This window comes from Rhinolophus sinicus, chromosome 16, assembly GCF_057876585.1.
Source record: "Rhinolophus sinicus isolate RSI-liver-muscle chromosome 16, RSI-T2T, whole genome shotgun sequence".
NCBI classification, from domain to species: Eukaryota; Metazoa; Chordata; class Mammalia; order Chiroptera; family Rhinolophidae; genus Rhinolophus; species Rhinolophus sinicus.
The window spans coordinates 79,645,328-79,658,922 of record NC_142516.1 but is presented as its reverse complement, the minus strand read 5'-3'; the positions used below and the strand labels follow the sequence as shown (position 1 = coordinate 79,658,922).

The 13,595-nt window shown below is 46.7% G+C and overlaps 1 protein-coding gene and 1 pseudogene across 2 annotated transcripts in view; one reads left to right on the top strand and one right to left on the bottom strand.

The window, feature by feature from the left end:
* Window positions 1-13,595, top strand: part of SHC3 (SHC adaptor protein 3) — a 247,362-nt gene that overhangs the window by 75,507 nt on the left and 158,260 nt on the right. Inside the window, exons 1-2 of one of the 2 annotated variants that reach the window (XM_074330218.2) lie at window positions 1,613-1,665; window positions 8,643-9,453. In XM_074330218.2, the coding sequence (XP_074186319.1) occupies window positions 8,998-9,453 (456 nt within the window). In that variant the 5' untranslated portion in view covers window positions 1,613-1,665; window positions 8,643-8,997. Of the gene's footprint in view, window positions 1-1,612; window positions 1,666-8,642; window positions 9,454-13,595 lie in introns of those variants that run through there. The other variant, XM_019713789.3, reaches the window with a different exon arrangement.
* LOC141571097 (MICOS complex subunit MIC26 pseudogene) lies at window positions 4,871-8,630 on the bottom strand (annotated as a pseudogene).

Sequence of the window (13,595 nt, the reverse complement as noted above, 5' to 3'; positions counted from 1 at the left end):
CTTTAGAGGAAAAATGAGGAGTATGAAATTGTTTCTATACAAAACTAGACATGCATATGGTCAAGGAATTGACAGCAATACAGAATTCACTACAATTTCTCTAAATGAATTAATTCTTCAGGAAAAGCTATATTTTACAAATGAAATAAAGTTCTTACCCATTTTAATTGAGCAACTATTTCAGCGTGCATAGTCTCCCAACTAATTCCTTAGAGTGCAGTTCGTTATGGTTCTCTCCCCCTTTCTAAGGTTATCCCCGGGAATTCTTTTTTTGAAATGAGAACTGTTTTTCCTAGTACTGTTTCCTTCCTGTGTGTCTGTTGTCAGAGTGGATTAAAGCCTTTCCCTTTCTTCTTCATTCCCCACTGAGGCCAACATGCCCAATGGCTTAACCAGAGATAACGTTATCCTCTTTCTGTGTGTACAACAGGTGATGCCCTGCTGGTCTTCCTCATGCAGAAACTCCCTCTGGTGCCATGGCAACAGTATGACACGGTAGCAGTTGTGTTATCAATGGCAGGGCTGGAATCAGGACCCCGCTGTGTGATCGTTTTTTGTGGGGTGCTAGAGTCAGGCTGGCTATAGTGTGAATCCCTGCTCTGCTACCCACTAGCCAGCTCACTTTGGAAATTCACTAAACCTCTCCGGGCCCATTGTCCTGATTTCTAAAGTGGGATAATAGTAAGAGCTGGAGGGTAGAGTCCTGAGGGTTGGATGGGCCCATATGAAGGGCTCAGCACAGGGCCTGGCCCAGTGAGGAGCTGCAAAGAACACAGGACTAGTGGGTCCCATCCCATCATTCACGTGCTGAGCTGAGTTGCTTGAAATGGAGGGACAATATTGGAGCCTTAGAAATGAAGAAACACCGCAATTGTGAAGAGGTTCTGGGGTCTGTGCAGCTTTCCTTGGAGCTGGCCAATGCTCAAGGCCTGCATCTGAGGATGGGAGCCTGGTCTAAGTTTGTAGTCAAAAGGAGCTGTCCTCGGTGCTGAACCAGTGCGCGCATGCATACGAGTTTTCAGTCCCTAGGTTTCCCACCGTTGGGTGTCCTGTTACAGAGTATTCTTAGGCCACAGAGATTCCTATATCCAGGAGGTGGACACCTGAGGGTCTCTCCAGATAGAACATCTGCCACTGCGGTCTCAGGACCCTTCCCTAGGTCTGGCACTCACCCCTCCCTCCACTGTCAGCTCCACGTGTGGCTCACGTTTCTTCCCTTCCAAACATCGGGTATTCTCATTCTCTTTTCCCCTAGTGTCTGCCCATCCCACCCTTCCCACGTTGTCCTGTGAAAGGAACTCCCTTCCATTCCCAGCCTCGTACCACCCCTCTGGTGAGGCTGCTTCCTCTCCCCATCTATGTCTCAGGCACCATCAGGGACCTCTGCTCCCGACCACTTCACTCAGATGTGAGTCCCCGAGGATTCAGGCTGCCACTTCCCCAGGACCTCTGTGCCTGCTTTTGATCCTCCTTCAGGGGCCACTTCCATCTCTGTCCTTCCTCTATCCACAGCCCATTAGCATGCCTTCTTGCCCTCCCTCCCCTGCCTGCATCTCTGAATGAACCCTCCACCTAACAATTCTCTTTCTTCTGGCTTGTATGTAGGCAGATGAAGACTGTTAGAGAGAATCATACCTCCGCCCTCCAGGACACCACAAAGTCATGGTAGGTTCATAATATTGTGCAATGATACTTTCACTCTTGCTCACTTGTCAGTAGTATCCTCTGTTTCTCTCAGCAGTAATTCTAAATGTTCACCCTCGACTTAAAATCCTTACTTAAATGTACTTTTCAAGTACAGCCTTGCCTCTTCTGTTACAGGGAAAATCAGGAGTAATATCCAAATCAGGCATAAAAAACTTTTGGCTTCTTACCATGGCCACAAACAGACACCACCATCTGCTCAAGGGCACTAGCTCCACCAACATTTGAGCCTTGAGCCTCCCTTCTTCCTGCATCTCCATTTCTCCATTCTGTTCTACTCCCTTTCTCTAAACACTCCCCTAACTCTTCCATCTCCCACTCTACACTCTCTGCTGTACTTCCAGCTATTGCCCTCCATCTCCCCTTTTCTTTCATTCAGTCTTCTGGAAAGTATGATTTTTTTCCATTCATTTTCTCATTTCTTGTTCAGGACCATCCTGTGACCTAAGTGGTACCCCTCCATTCTCCCTGTGAAGTGCCCAGTGATGGGTAATCACCACGTGCAACAGGGACTCCCAGCATGCACTTACTCAGGCTTCTCTGAATCAGGGAGGCTGTGAGTCAGACGGTCCGGACAGCTCCTAATGCTGGGTGGCTCTGGCATGTTTTGTAACCCTTCTGATCCTCAGTATCTTTCTTTGCAGAGCAGGATGTAAACTCTATCTCACACATCATGGGATCCAAAGGAGATGACATTACTTGGCACATGGGGACGCTCAATCAAAGTAGTTACAATTGCTACTACTGCACTTATTAGCCATCACTGATTTTCTCTTGAAACCAATGTTTGTATTCCTCCAAAACTCGTATGCTGAAACCTAATCCTGTTTGGAGATGGGCCTTTGGGAGATAAGTAGGTCATGGAAGTGGAGCCCTCATGATTGGAATCAGTGCCTTATAAAAGAGACCCAAGAGAGCTCCCTCTCTTTTTCCACCATGAGAACACAGGGAGACGATAGCATCTATGAACTAGGAAGTGGGTTCACACCAGACACCAATCTGCTGGAGCCTTGATCATGGACTTCCAGCCTCTAGAACTGTGAGAAATAAATGTTTGTTGTTAAAGGTGCCCAGTCTGTGGTGTTTTTGCTTTGGTGGCATAAATGGAATAGGACACATGGCATCCATCAAACAGATTTCCATATGTATTCTCCCAATCCTGACCATTTTTTCTCATGTCCCATCTGGGAAGTCAGGTATTTCTTCAGATCCCTTCTTGTTGTTCTTCCTTCCTAAGTTTATACCAGCCTCTGAAGAGCTTGACGTCACCTGCATGCCAATTGTTGTCACACAGCAGCCTACCCGTCTGTCTCCTTGTACCTGCCCCTAAAGAAAGGAGAGTCTGTGAGATGGATCCTTTCAGGGACTTTGCTTCACCTTTGTGCTTACACCTCATGTCTCCCTGTTTGGCCCTGGAGGATGGCTGGTCAGCCAGATGACGAGTAAGATTCCCCATGGGGTGGGGGTGGGGACAACTCAAGCCAGGTGCAGTCAAGTGGGGACGAACAGGAGAATCCACGGTGTTCGTAGAGGTGGGCACAGCCCCCCACCTTCCCCTGGCTAAGGAGAGCCTCTGCCTCTGTGGCTGCATTCCTTCCCAAAACCTGCAAGGGAAGAGATTCAATGATGTGCTCTCCATCTGTTCATATGCATATAGGTTTTGTCCCGTGGGGAAGTACATACATCCTGAGACCTATGGTTCTGCTGCCTGCAGGCAAGGGTGATTGGCTTGAATCAGTTTCCTATTATGGTGTATGGGATTCACAGATCTTGAGATTGACAAGCTTTATCTCCTTTACTTCCCACCTAACTAATAAAAGCTAATGTGTCGGCCTGATTAGGCACCCAGCCCAGCCCTTGAGACTGCAGGGCCCTTGGCCCCGCTTAAACTCTATTCACAGCTACTGTCTTTTCTTAACCCTGCGCGGCTCTCCTCGCTCCCCACAACCCTCATCACGTGGGATGCGAAACCAATGACCTTCCAGTTTCGGCCTCCAGCCCTGACTGCTCCTCAGCACTCCACGGAAGTGCCCAGCGCTCTTACACGTTCAGAACCCAGCACTCACTCTTCCTCCAGCCATCTGTGCTCTTAATTCTTGGGGAAGAGACTCACTCAGCCTCACCTTCCAAATCAGAAGCATAGCCTTTGCTCTGCATACATCTCCCAGGAGATGCAGAGGACCCTTCCTAGACTCCACAGACCCAGACCACCTGCCCCACTGCTGGGATGTGGTGTGCAGGTGGCCTACACTGCCCATTCCTTCGGGGGCTCTCCACTTGGCTGGAGACCGTGTTCCTGGGACCGCAGAGAGAGGGAGGAGTGAGGAGCAAGGGAGAAAGCAGGGGCCCTGCAGGCCCCAGGGGGGCATACTCAGGGGCGATCCTTACCAGGCTGGAGCATGTGTAACTTTATACAGCTCCACTTCTTCCTTTGCCCCATCCTGTGTCCTTCTGCCTTCATGGAGGTTGGTTTCTAAGAAACATCTTGAACCCCAAACTGTATCTCAGTTCTGTCTCTAGACAAAGCCAGCCTGCTCTACTTTCTCTCATTCATCTCTTATCCAGATCATTTTACTTTCTCACTGTATCTTAAACTCATCCCTCCCTTTCCGTCACTCTTCTTTTGCCTTCTTTCAAGATTTCATCATTTTTCACTTGTGCTGTTACCTACTACCCTCTCCAATTCCCCAGAGCTGTCCAACACCACTGTCAACGTGTCCACATAAAATGCAAAACTGACTGTGTCTCCCTCTCAAGCTCCTGCCGGCCTCCCCGTGCATCTCAAGGGAGTTATACGTTATTCCTGGACCCTCCTGGCCCAGCCCTTTCAGTGGCCTGGCTTCCAAACATTCCCACCAACCCAACAATCTACACGGGACTCCGGGAGCCATTGAGTTGGCTCAGCCTTGAGCTGTTCCCCACAAAGCACCTCCTCCTGAGGACTCCCCCTCCTCCACCTGGAAGATCCCAGGAATCCGTTAAAACTCCACCGAAGTCCCCCTGACATCCTCAGGCCACGCTCAGCACACTCCCCTCTGGATAGTGTTTGTATCTCACACACATTAAAACATTCACATAGCATTGTACTAGGTTATACTGCTAATTTTAGATTTTCTGTCTGTCTTGCTAGGATGAAACCTTCTAGGAGCAAAGTCCTCCCCAGAGCCCAGCTCATGGCCCATCCTTAGGAATGCACGGGTAGCCTCTAGAAGTGGGAAAATGACAGGAGAAGGACTCTCCCCAAGGCCTCCAGAAAAAAAACGCAGCCCTGCCCACCTGTGGACTTTTTCCCAGGGGACTTTTTTTTTTAACTTGGAATTTTAATTGTATACGTAAATAGCAACATGAGAACAAGGAGTTCTAAGGCTTGTACATTATCTCTAGGTGAAAGGATTTCTGATTAGTCCCCTTGTGGTATAGCATCACTCAAGATAACCAAGGGGCCTAATACAGTTTTTCCTGAAGAAGAAAGCCAGTTTATTACATTCAGTACTGACTTCTCTGCCATTTTTCTGAAGAAATACTGGCTTACTGTACGGCATCGCCAATGTTTACCTATAACTGATTCAAATGGACAGAACATGGAGTATTCTACTTATTTTTGGGTGAATTCGTCACATTTCCTGGCTTTTGAAAATTCTCCTTTCACAAATCGTCTATGACTATGTGTCCTTGTAAACCCCAAGCATATAATTTCTCCCCGCTGACCTGGACAAATATGATGGTTTGTTGTGGATAATAAAGAGAGGCAGCTTATTCCATGAAACCAGATGGATAGACCAGCTTTTTTATTTTTGAACTTCTAGCCAAAAGAAGTCTAACAATGCCAGCAAACCCAATAACACCAAGTCTTGGAAAAAAAACTAGGAGGTGCATTTTGGAGATATTCATAGCTGTTTAACCCCCACTAACAAACTTTGCATCTTGGGCTCAGTTTGGGAATGTATTTCCTGACACCAACTTGTACATGGCTGGCAATACTGTCGGAGATGTGAGATGCTTTCTTCAAGTTGAGTCCTTGGCTCCTCCACATGTTTAGATTGACCCTCAGGAACAGAGTAGAGTGAAAGCCCATTAACCCCCACAGAAGTTTTGTGAGGTGTGTCCTTTTTTCTGTGATGCATAGACTTTGAAGGTGAGCAGGCTCAGGCTGGCCAGCCCCAAAGATCTCTGAATTACCTTGAACATGGCGCTGGCAACGGCGGCTCTATCCCATGTGACTTCTAACCTACAGCACTGGGAGGTAATAAATTTATGTCATTTGAAACCACTGATTTTGAGGTTACAACAGCAATAGAAAACCAGTACATTTTTAAATGAATAGATTTCAAAAGATAAACCGCAAATCTGGAAAGGCTACCCGGCTGCCTAAATGACCCAGGCTGCCTGGTTTTCTTGAGTCTCAAGGCTGACTTTTAATGATTTCTTTTTCTCTTGTTTTCTTCTATGAGGCCAAAGTATGAGAATTGTATCTGTCATCCATTTCTGCGTTGTCACAGAGATGATATTGGGGATAGTGTCTACAATAAGCAGAAACACCCCTCTGAGGCTCTCAGGGTGTTCCTGGGAGGGAGGGGCCATGAGCTCCTGGGCTGGGCTGGAGGTTTCTTTTTTGGTGCTGAGCTGCTTTTGGGGTTTCTTTCTGCTTTTCTTCTACATTCCAAAACGCTGATACCATCTTCTTGATAAGTGAGGTTTCACTGTACTATTGTGCTCTTGGACTATTACTCTCTTTGATTATATATCTTTTTACATGTAGTCAATTATGTTGCTATTTATATTTTAAAATGGCCAATTTCTCTCCATTTGCCTCAGCACAATAAAAAATAAATCTGTTGGCTAAAGGGTTAACGGTGTAGCTTTGGGGTTTTTTTTTGTTGTTGTTGTTTTCTTTTTGGAGACTTAGACGTGCAGGTGCGTTTTTACATGCCTTTCACAAAAAGAATCCAGGGCGAGGTAACTAGGTTTTGAATGTGCCTTCACTGTACATTCATAATAAATTCTGAACCGAATGGCACATTCATGGTTGCTCCCTGATGTAAATGAATGGCTGAATGAAAATTTGGGGGCACAGCTCACCTTCAAGAGGGCAATTCTGTTCACATTCTTACCTGACTCACCGTTCTTGATTTTCCTTGAAAAACTAGTTTTTCCTCTCTCCACAACAGCGGTTCCTTCCTCCCTGCATCTTTGTATTCAGGCAAGCTTTTTTTTTTCCCCCACACTGCCGTTGGATGAAAGATCCCGCCTTTGATTGAAATGGAACCTTCCACTATTGAGCAGGCCTTTGCTGAATGAGTCATCCGGGCGGTTGCTCATTGGCTGAGGCCGCTGGAACCAGGGGATTGCCTGGCGCCCGCTGCAAAGACCTGCTTCATTCACAGAAACGTTGGCTCGCTCGCTAGCCCTTTCATTCACACAAACAGCATTTCATTCACATTTTGCTGTTTTTGTCTGCTTCTAATGAAGATCACGGTTTGGGAATGATAGGGCATTTTCGCTTTAGATTTGCGGGGGTGGGGTGGGGGGTTGATTACCACCCCAATCATCTTTGGGGTGTGCATTTGCTGTTGCTATGCAAGCAAGGGGAAGGGAAAAGATGAGAGCCGTGCGCCTGCCCTGTTAGGCCTGCAGCCTTGAGCCGGAGCCGCTGCTCCCCTGTGTTCTTGTGTCCAGCAGCCGGCCCGCCGTGACTGGCACTGGTTACAGTTGCTCCATAGAGCTCTTCAAGGCTGGGTGCCTCATGTGTCACTTGTCTAGTCGTGGGTGTGAGAAGACTCAGGGTGACCTGATAACGTGCTAGAGGTAAATTCATTTGCTTGCACAGAGGTAGCTGGAAACTTGGACAGGGAACGTTTCACTGTGTCGGGCAGGCTATTTCAATGCCCAAGGAAGATGAGAAAGACAGCAGAGCCCACGGTGACAGGAGTCATGGGTTTGAGCCCCGCAGACCTCCTGGGGGCTGCTCAAATGCCCTGCTCTCTGAGAGCGAGGCCTGTGAGTTGCTCTTGCAGCCTGAGTTTGATTCCTGAAGAAAAAGGGGCATTTTCCTGCGGATTTGATGTGTAAGGAGAGCAGCTGCATTTTTTCTTTCCCTTACTGCAGGGCTGCAAGCCACAACCGAAGGGACATTGACATGTATTTGTAGTGTTTCTTAGGCATTTTTCCAGAGCTTGAACACATTCAGTTAGAATAAAGCTTCAAGCACAGACCTTTTTTTGGAATGGATTTCTGGGGCCTGTTGCCATTCATCAAAGAAGCACTCTTCTTCTTCCCCTTTTTTTTTCTTTTATTTTTGGAAGTAGGTTTTCAACTTAACCCTGGCTGAGAAAGTCTGCTGTAAATTAGCAGGGAAGAGACCTTTACTGGCTCTGTGCAGGAGTTCATATGTCGATTTTTTATTTGTTTGTTTTGGAGGAACTGTATTGCCACAGAGACATTTGTCATGTGCGCTCTGTTAATTTGAAAAGAAATATCAAGGAAAGTGGTAATTTATGTTTACCTGGGATTGAATATCCCCTCTCCCCCCACTTTTTTTTTCTTTTTTTTTTTTTTTGCTAAGTGACAGTTCCTGCTTGTTTTCCAAATCAGAATTCATGAGGATCTGCTGAAGATCTTATTCTTAAAAAGACTTCGTCACATTTTAACGCATCGCTGTCAGATACTTACAGGCTCACACAGATGGGCTGATGGGGAAGAGAAAACCCTAGCGTAGAATAATGGGTTTCAGAAAGTTCATCAGATCATCTGAAAAAAACTGGATTTACTTCTGGCACAAATGCTGAGGGGGGGGATGGGAAAGTGAAAAATCAAAGGTTGGAAGGAAATATCTGGGAAGGTAGAAAAAAGAAATTTGAGAATTGATTGGCTCTAGTGTGCCGTTAGTGGGTGTATGTGGTTTTTTTTCTTCTTCTTTTTTTTTTTTTTTTTTGCTACAGGAAGTGATTTGCAGTGTTCACCGAGCCTTTGTTGAGAAGGGTCTCCTCTCGGAGTGAGTCATGCTTTTGCTGTGAGCAGCTCCAAGCAGCTGGGCGCTCATCAGAGGAAACTATGACTTTTGAAAAGCGAGCGTGCCGCCCTCAGCAGCCGCGTCCGGGGCCGGGGCTACGCCGCCAAGGCGGCGCGGGGTGTTAGCGGTGGGAAGCCTGCGCTCCCTCCAGCGCCCCCGACCCCGCCGCGGTCCCGGCCGCTGCGTCCGCCGCGGGAACAGCTGCTCGCCTGCTATGCGTGGCAGCCCGCGCCCGCGCCCGCACCTGCAGCGCCCGGGCGGATGCGGCGAACCCACGGAGGGGCATGCTTCCACGCACCAAGTACAACCGTTTCAGGAATGACTCGGTGACATCGGTCGATGACCTTCTGCACAACCTGTCGGTGAGCAGCGGCGACAAGGTCTCGGCGGCGCGTGCGGCCCCGGCGGCGGCCCCCTACCTGGTGTCTGGAGACGCGTTGCGCAAGGCGCCCGACGATGGCCCGGGCAGCTTGGGCCACCTGCTCCACAAGGTGTCCCACCTGAAACTCTCCAGCTCGGGCCTCCGCGGCCTGTCGGCGGCCAGGGAGCGGGCGGGCGCGCGGCTCTCGGGCAGCTGCAGCGCGCCCAGCCTGGCCGCCCCGGACGGCAGCTCGTCCCCTGGCCCCCGCGCCCCGGCCATGCGCGCCGCCAGGAAGGGCCGGCCCGGCGATGAGCCGCCGCCCCGCGCGCCCCCAGCCAGTGAGCAGGTGCTGGGGGCCGGAGTCACCTACGTCGTTAAGGTGGGTGCGGGCACGGGCAGCCGGGTGGGGAAGCTTGGGTCCGCCACGGTGGGTAGCCTTGGAGGCCAGGAGGTGCGCACTCCTTCGCAGCTAGCTTGCCTGGCACCGGGGACAGGACCCCCCAAACGCTCCGGTTGCGCATCCATTGCGAGAAGGTTTAAAAACGGTGACCTCATTCTGTCTTGGTTTGCCTTGGCTCCACTCCTTTGGCATGCCTTCACCACTTCGCTTTGCCATGTGTCCGGCCTGTGCTCCTTAGGCATGGGCCCCTATCCCTGAGAACTGTACCTCAGGCCTACCTAGGACACACTTGAAAGAATAGGGCACCCCTGCGATGAGAAATGCAGGTGGTGGCACTACTTCTGCTGTGTTTGCCCCAGGCAAGGTGGGTGGTTTCCTTCTCCCCACAGCAAGAATTTCCAGCTCCTGGTCATGCCGGCCAAATGCTGTCTTGTTTTATGTAAGACAAGCTGTACTTTCTTACCCATCAAGGTTTTCCTTCGTGTCTGCCTTTCACTCCTACCTAAAGGTTTTGGTTTACAGCAGCAGGAGGAGAATTTGGGACTGTTTTTCCCTAGGGACTGTAGTCTGTCATTTAAACATATTGAAGGGGGCTGAGATTGGGGCATCTGGAGCCACAGCCTGGAAAGAAGATTTTTTCCTCCAATACAAAAAATTATAAAATCACGCCTGATATGGTCAATAAAATTCCTCCCTTAGGCAAGTATTTTATGATATTTAAGGAATAAATATGGCTTCTCGGCCTTTTGGCTAAGATCATGTGTAGGAACAAATACCCAGCACTGACCACTGGCCTGCCCCGCGCTTCTGTTCTGCCTTTAGAGAGCAGGGAGCTATCACAGTGCGGGCTCCACAGCTGGGCAGACGTCCCAGACCAGGAGACAGGGTCAGAGGTGCATTGTTTCAGTCTGGTCACCCCAAGGCATGGCATTTTATTTAAGAAAAACAATAAGACAAATCTATCCCTATGGTGTCAATTGAGAAACCTGCAGGATACCTGGTCTGTACATACTGGCTGCAGATCCACTTTAAAAATTCAACAGATGACATTCCCAGGTAAAATGTTGTATCTGGGTAATTTTGGAATCAGAATATTAAAGGAAACAGTTAACTTTGTGGATTATCTGTATCTAAAAAGTACTGACAAAGGAATGTAATCATCAGTGTTAAACGTTGAGCCGCAAAGGCTGCTTCGTCTTAGCCTCTGAAAATTGACTAATGTCTTTCACAAAAGAGATGTAAGTCAGCATAAAATATACACATCTGGTTGAGTTTATTATAAAAGAAAGTGAATATTCTTGTTGTATTCTTTCTTTAATATATATAACCAGAAGCCAAAAACAAAAAGACAAAAAACAAACAAAACCCCCCGACAACTTTGAGGTTAAACAGTGACACCAGAATAAAACACGTCCAGCATGTTAGTATAATTGCTATAAATAAATAAATAAATAAATAAATAAATAAATAAATAAATAAATAAAAGCCCATGTTTAAAAGAGACAAATCAACCTTGGCAAAGCTTTCTATACCGGCCATGTTGAATATAGAGGGTAGTTTTCAAATGGAGGGGGAATTGTCAAACTTTTGCCTTCATTTATTTATTTTTAGTTTCAGGTGTACAAAACAACATAATGAGTAGACATTTACACCCCTCACAAGGGGATAACCCCGCTCCCGGTCTATTACCCCTCAGACATTGTATATAGCTGTTACAATACCACTGACTATATTCCCTATGCTGTATTTTACATTTCATGAATATATATATGTATATATATTATATATATATATATATATATATATATATATATATATATATATAATATATATACACATATATATAATTATAGTTTACATTCAATATTATTTTACATCAGGTTTAGGTGTACAGCGCAGTGGTCAGGCATCTACTTTTGCCTTTAAAGATTTCCTTAAAAAAGAAAATCATTCCCTTGGCTTCGTGCTTTGCTCTTGCTTTTTGAAGAATGAAGGCAGATATCCAGCTCTCCAGGTTGGTCGTGGCTGAGTAATGATGAACCACTAAAACAAGTCTGCCCTGTTGGGCCATTCTGTTGGTGTAAGGTTGTGACACCCAGAAGCAGCTACTCAAACAGGCATAGCGCTGGGTCGGGTCTGCCCATGGTCTTCTGGGGCTTGGGGTCACTTTGTCATGCCTCACCTAAAGGGTTGCAGTGAGCTGGGGTGCATAGCATGGCTAGTTAGTGCCTGATGCCATCGCCTGCTCCATCCTCGGGGGTGAACAATGGAATCACGTGAGCAAAAGCTCAGGCTGTCCTGGAGAAGTTTCGAATCACACAGAAGACCAGATGCTGAAGGACAATTTCTTGTGTGCACACGTTTTATTCACGTGATCACATGGCCCTCTGTTGGTGGACATTTCCACATCACGCATATTGAGTTTAAAACCATGAACATATTTTCTTGAAAAATCTCAAAACTGAAAAAAAACACCTTAATTTGGTCTTTTTGCTGATTTATGAGTAGTTTTATTGGTATTGTTGCTTTTAAAGATCTCTGGTAGATAGAAAGGGGCACTCTTTTAACATCACTGTACATCACTTGTAAAATCTAAAGGCTTAGGGTTTGGGAAAGAACTTACTATTCTTGTATTTGACTTAAATTTATTTCTAAATGAAGGAAACCCTAAAATGTTTTCCAGTCTCCTGGAAAATCATATGCTCTATAATTAGAGGTTTCCCGCCTCATAGTAATATGTACCTACAGACAATATTAGGATATTGCACACAGATTTATTATTCAAAAATATTTCAACTTAATCCAATTACACGAAAGTGGAAACCTTAAAATACAGAAGTCTGGTGGGTTTTGATTATCTAGAAAACATCTAGCTATTTGAACAGCAGGTTGTAATATTAATTAATGATGGATATGAAATTTAAAAGTGGACAAATTCCTGAGCAGCTGTAGATTTCAAAGCACAGAGCATGTCTGTTGTCCTTCATGCCATCACTTGAGTCTGTGGCTGACGACAGCAGGAGGTTATGCAAAAGAGGAAGCCTGGACCCACGCAGACTCTAGGTTTGCACTGATGTCCAGAGGCCGCATTGCAACACCTTTGTATCCCTCCAAGTATGCTTGACACTTGGCTTTTTCCTTTGGTGACATGAAAGGAAATGAACAAGAAAATATTTCCTTGATAAACAGAAAAGGAAAATCCAGCAACAAAGAACAATGAATACTTTTATTACAATTCCATTTTGGAACATTTTAAATTTAGACCTGAAAAACGGATAGAAATACAAAGATCACGCTGTTGCCCACCTTCAAATTCTACTGCCCAAGAGTCCAAGCTGGCTAGGACACCAAGTGCCCATGGGGGCTGCTGCTGGTCTTTAGCAGGTTCCAAAGGTAATATTCAGGTACACCACACACCACACACACACACACACACACTACACACACACGCACACACACAGACAACTTGTGATGATTTGAACAGTGGCCATTTTATTTTCTTGTTAGAAAAGAGTAAATGTCATATTTCCAGAAATACCTGATTATGTCATCCATTTTGTTTATGTTCATGTTTAAGAGAAAATAATTCTGAAAGATAAGCTACTGATGAAACTTTAGTCCTATAAAGAGTAACTTCTTGTTCCTCTCCTTCTCCACTGTGTTATCTTTGAGCATATGTCATATTTTGGAGGAAGATATGATAAATATTACTTAAGCAAAGTCCTGGTAATGGAAAACCTGGATACCAGGTACCTGGAAGGAGAGGACCAGTGGCTGCTTTTCTTGGTGAGCTGGCTTTTTTCGCATCTTATTTCTGCATGGCCAGCACGGCACCTCTGGCTGGGATCAGATCAGCCTCTGCTCTTGCCCGGGCAGCTGGTGGCAGCTTAGTGTGTCTGTCTGTCCCTGGAGTCTTTGGCCCTTGGATTCTGGGCTCAGCCTGGCCTTCCTGCTGCATAACTGGTCTGGCAAGTTCCACCACCTTCTAGCGGTGTCCTGGGTTTCTAGCCATGATTGCAGTCTCCTGCGGGGGAAGTGTAGGGAAGGGGAACGATGGAGAGGGAAGAGCTGAGGGGTGGAGCAGGTTCTCACCTGGCTGTTCTGTCCTTGATGCCAGCAGT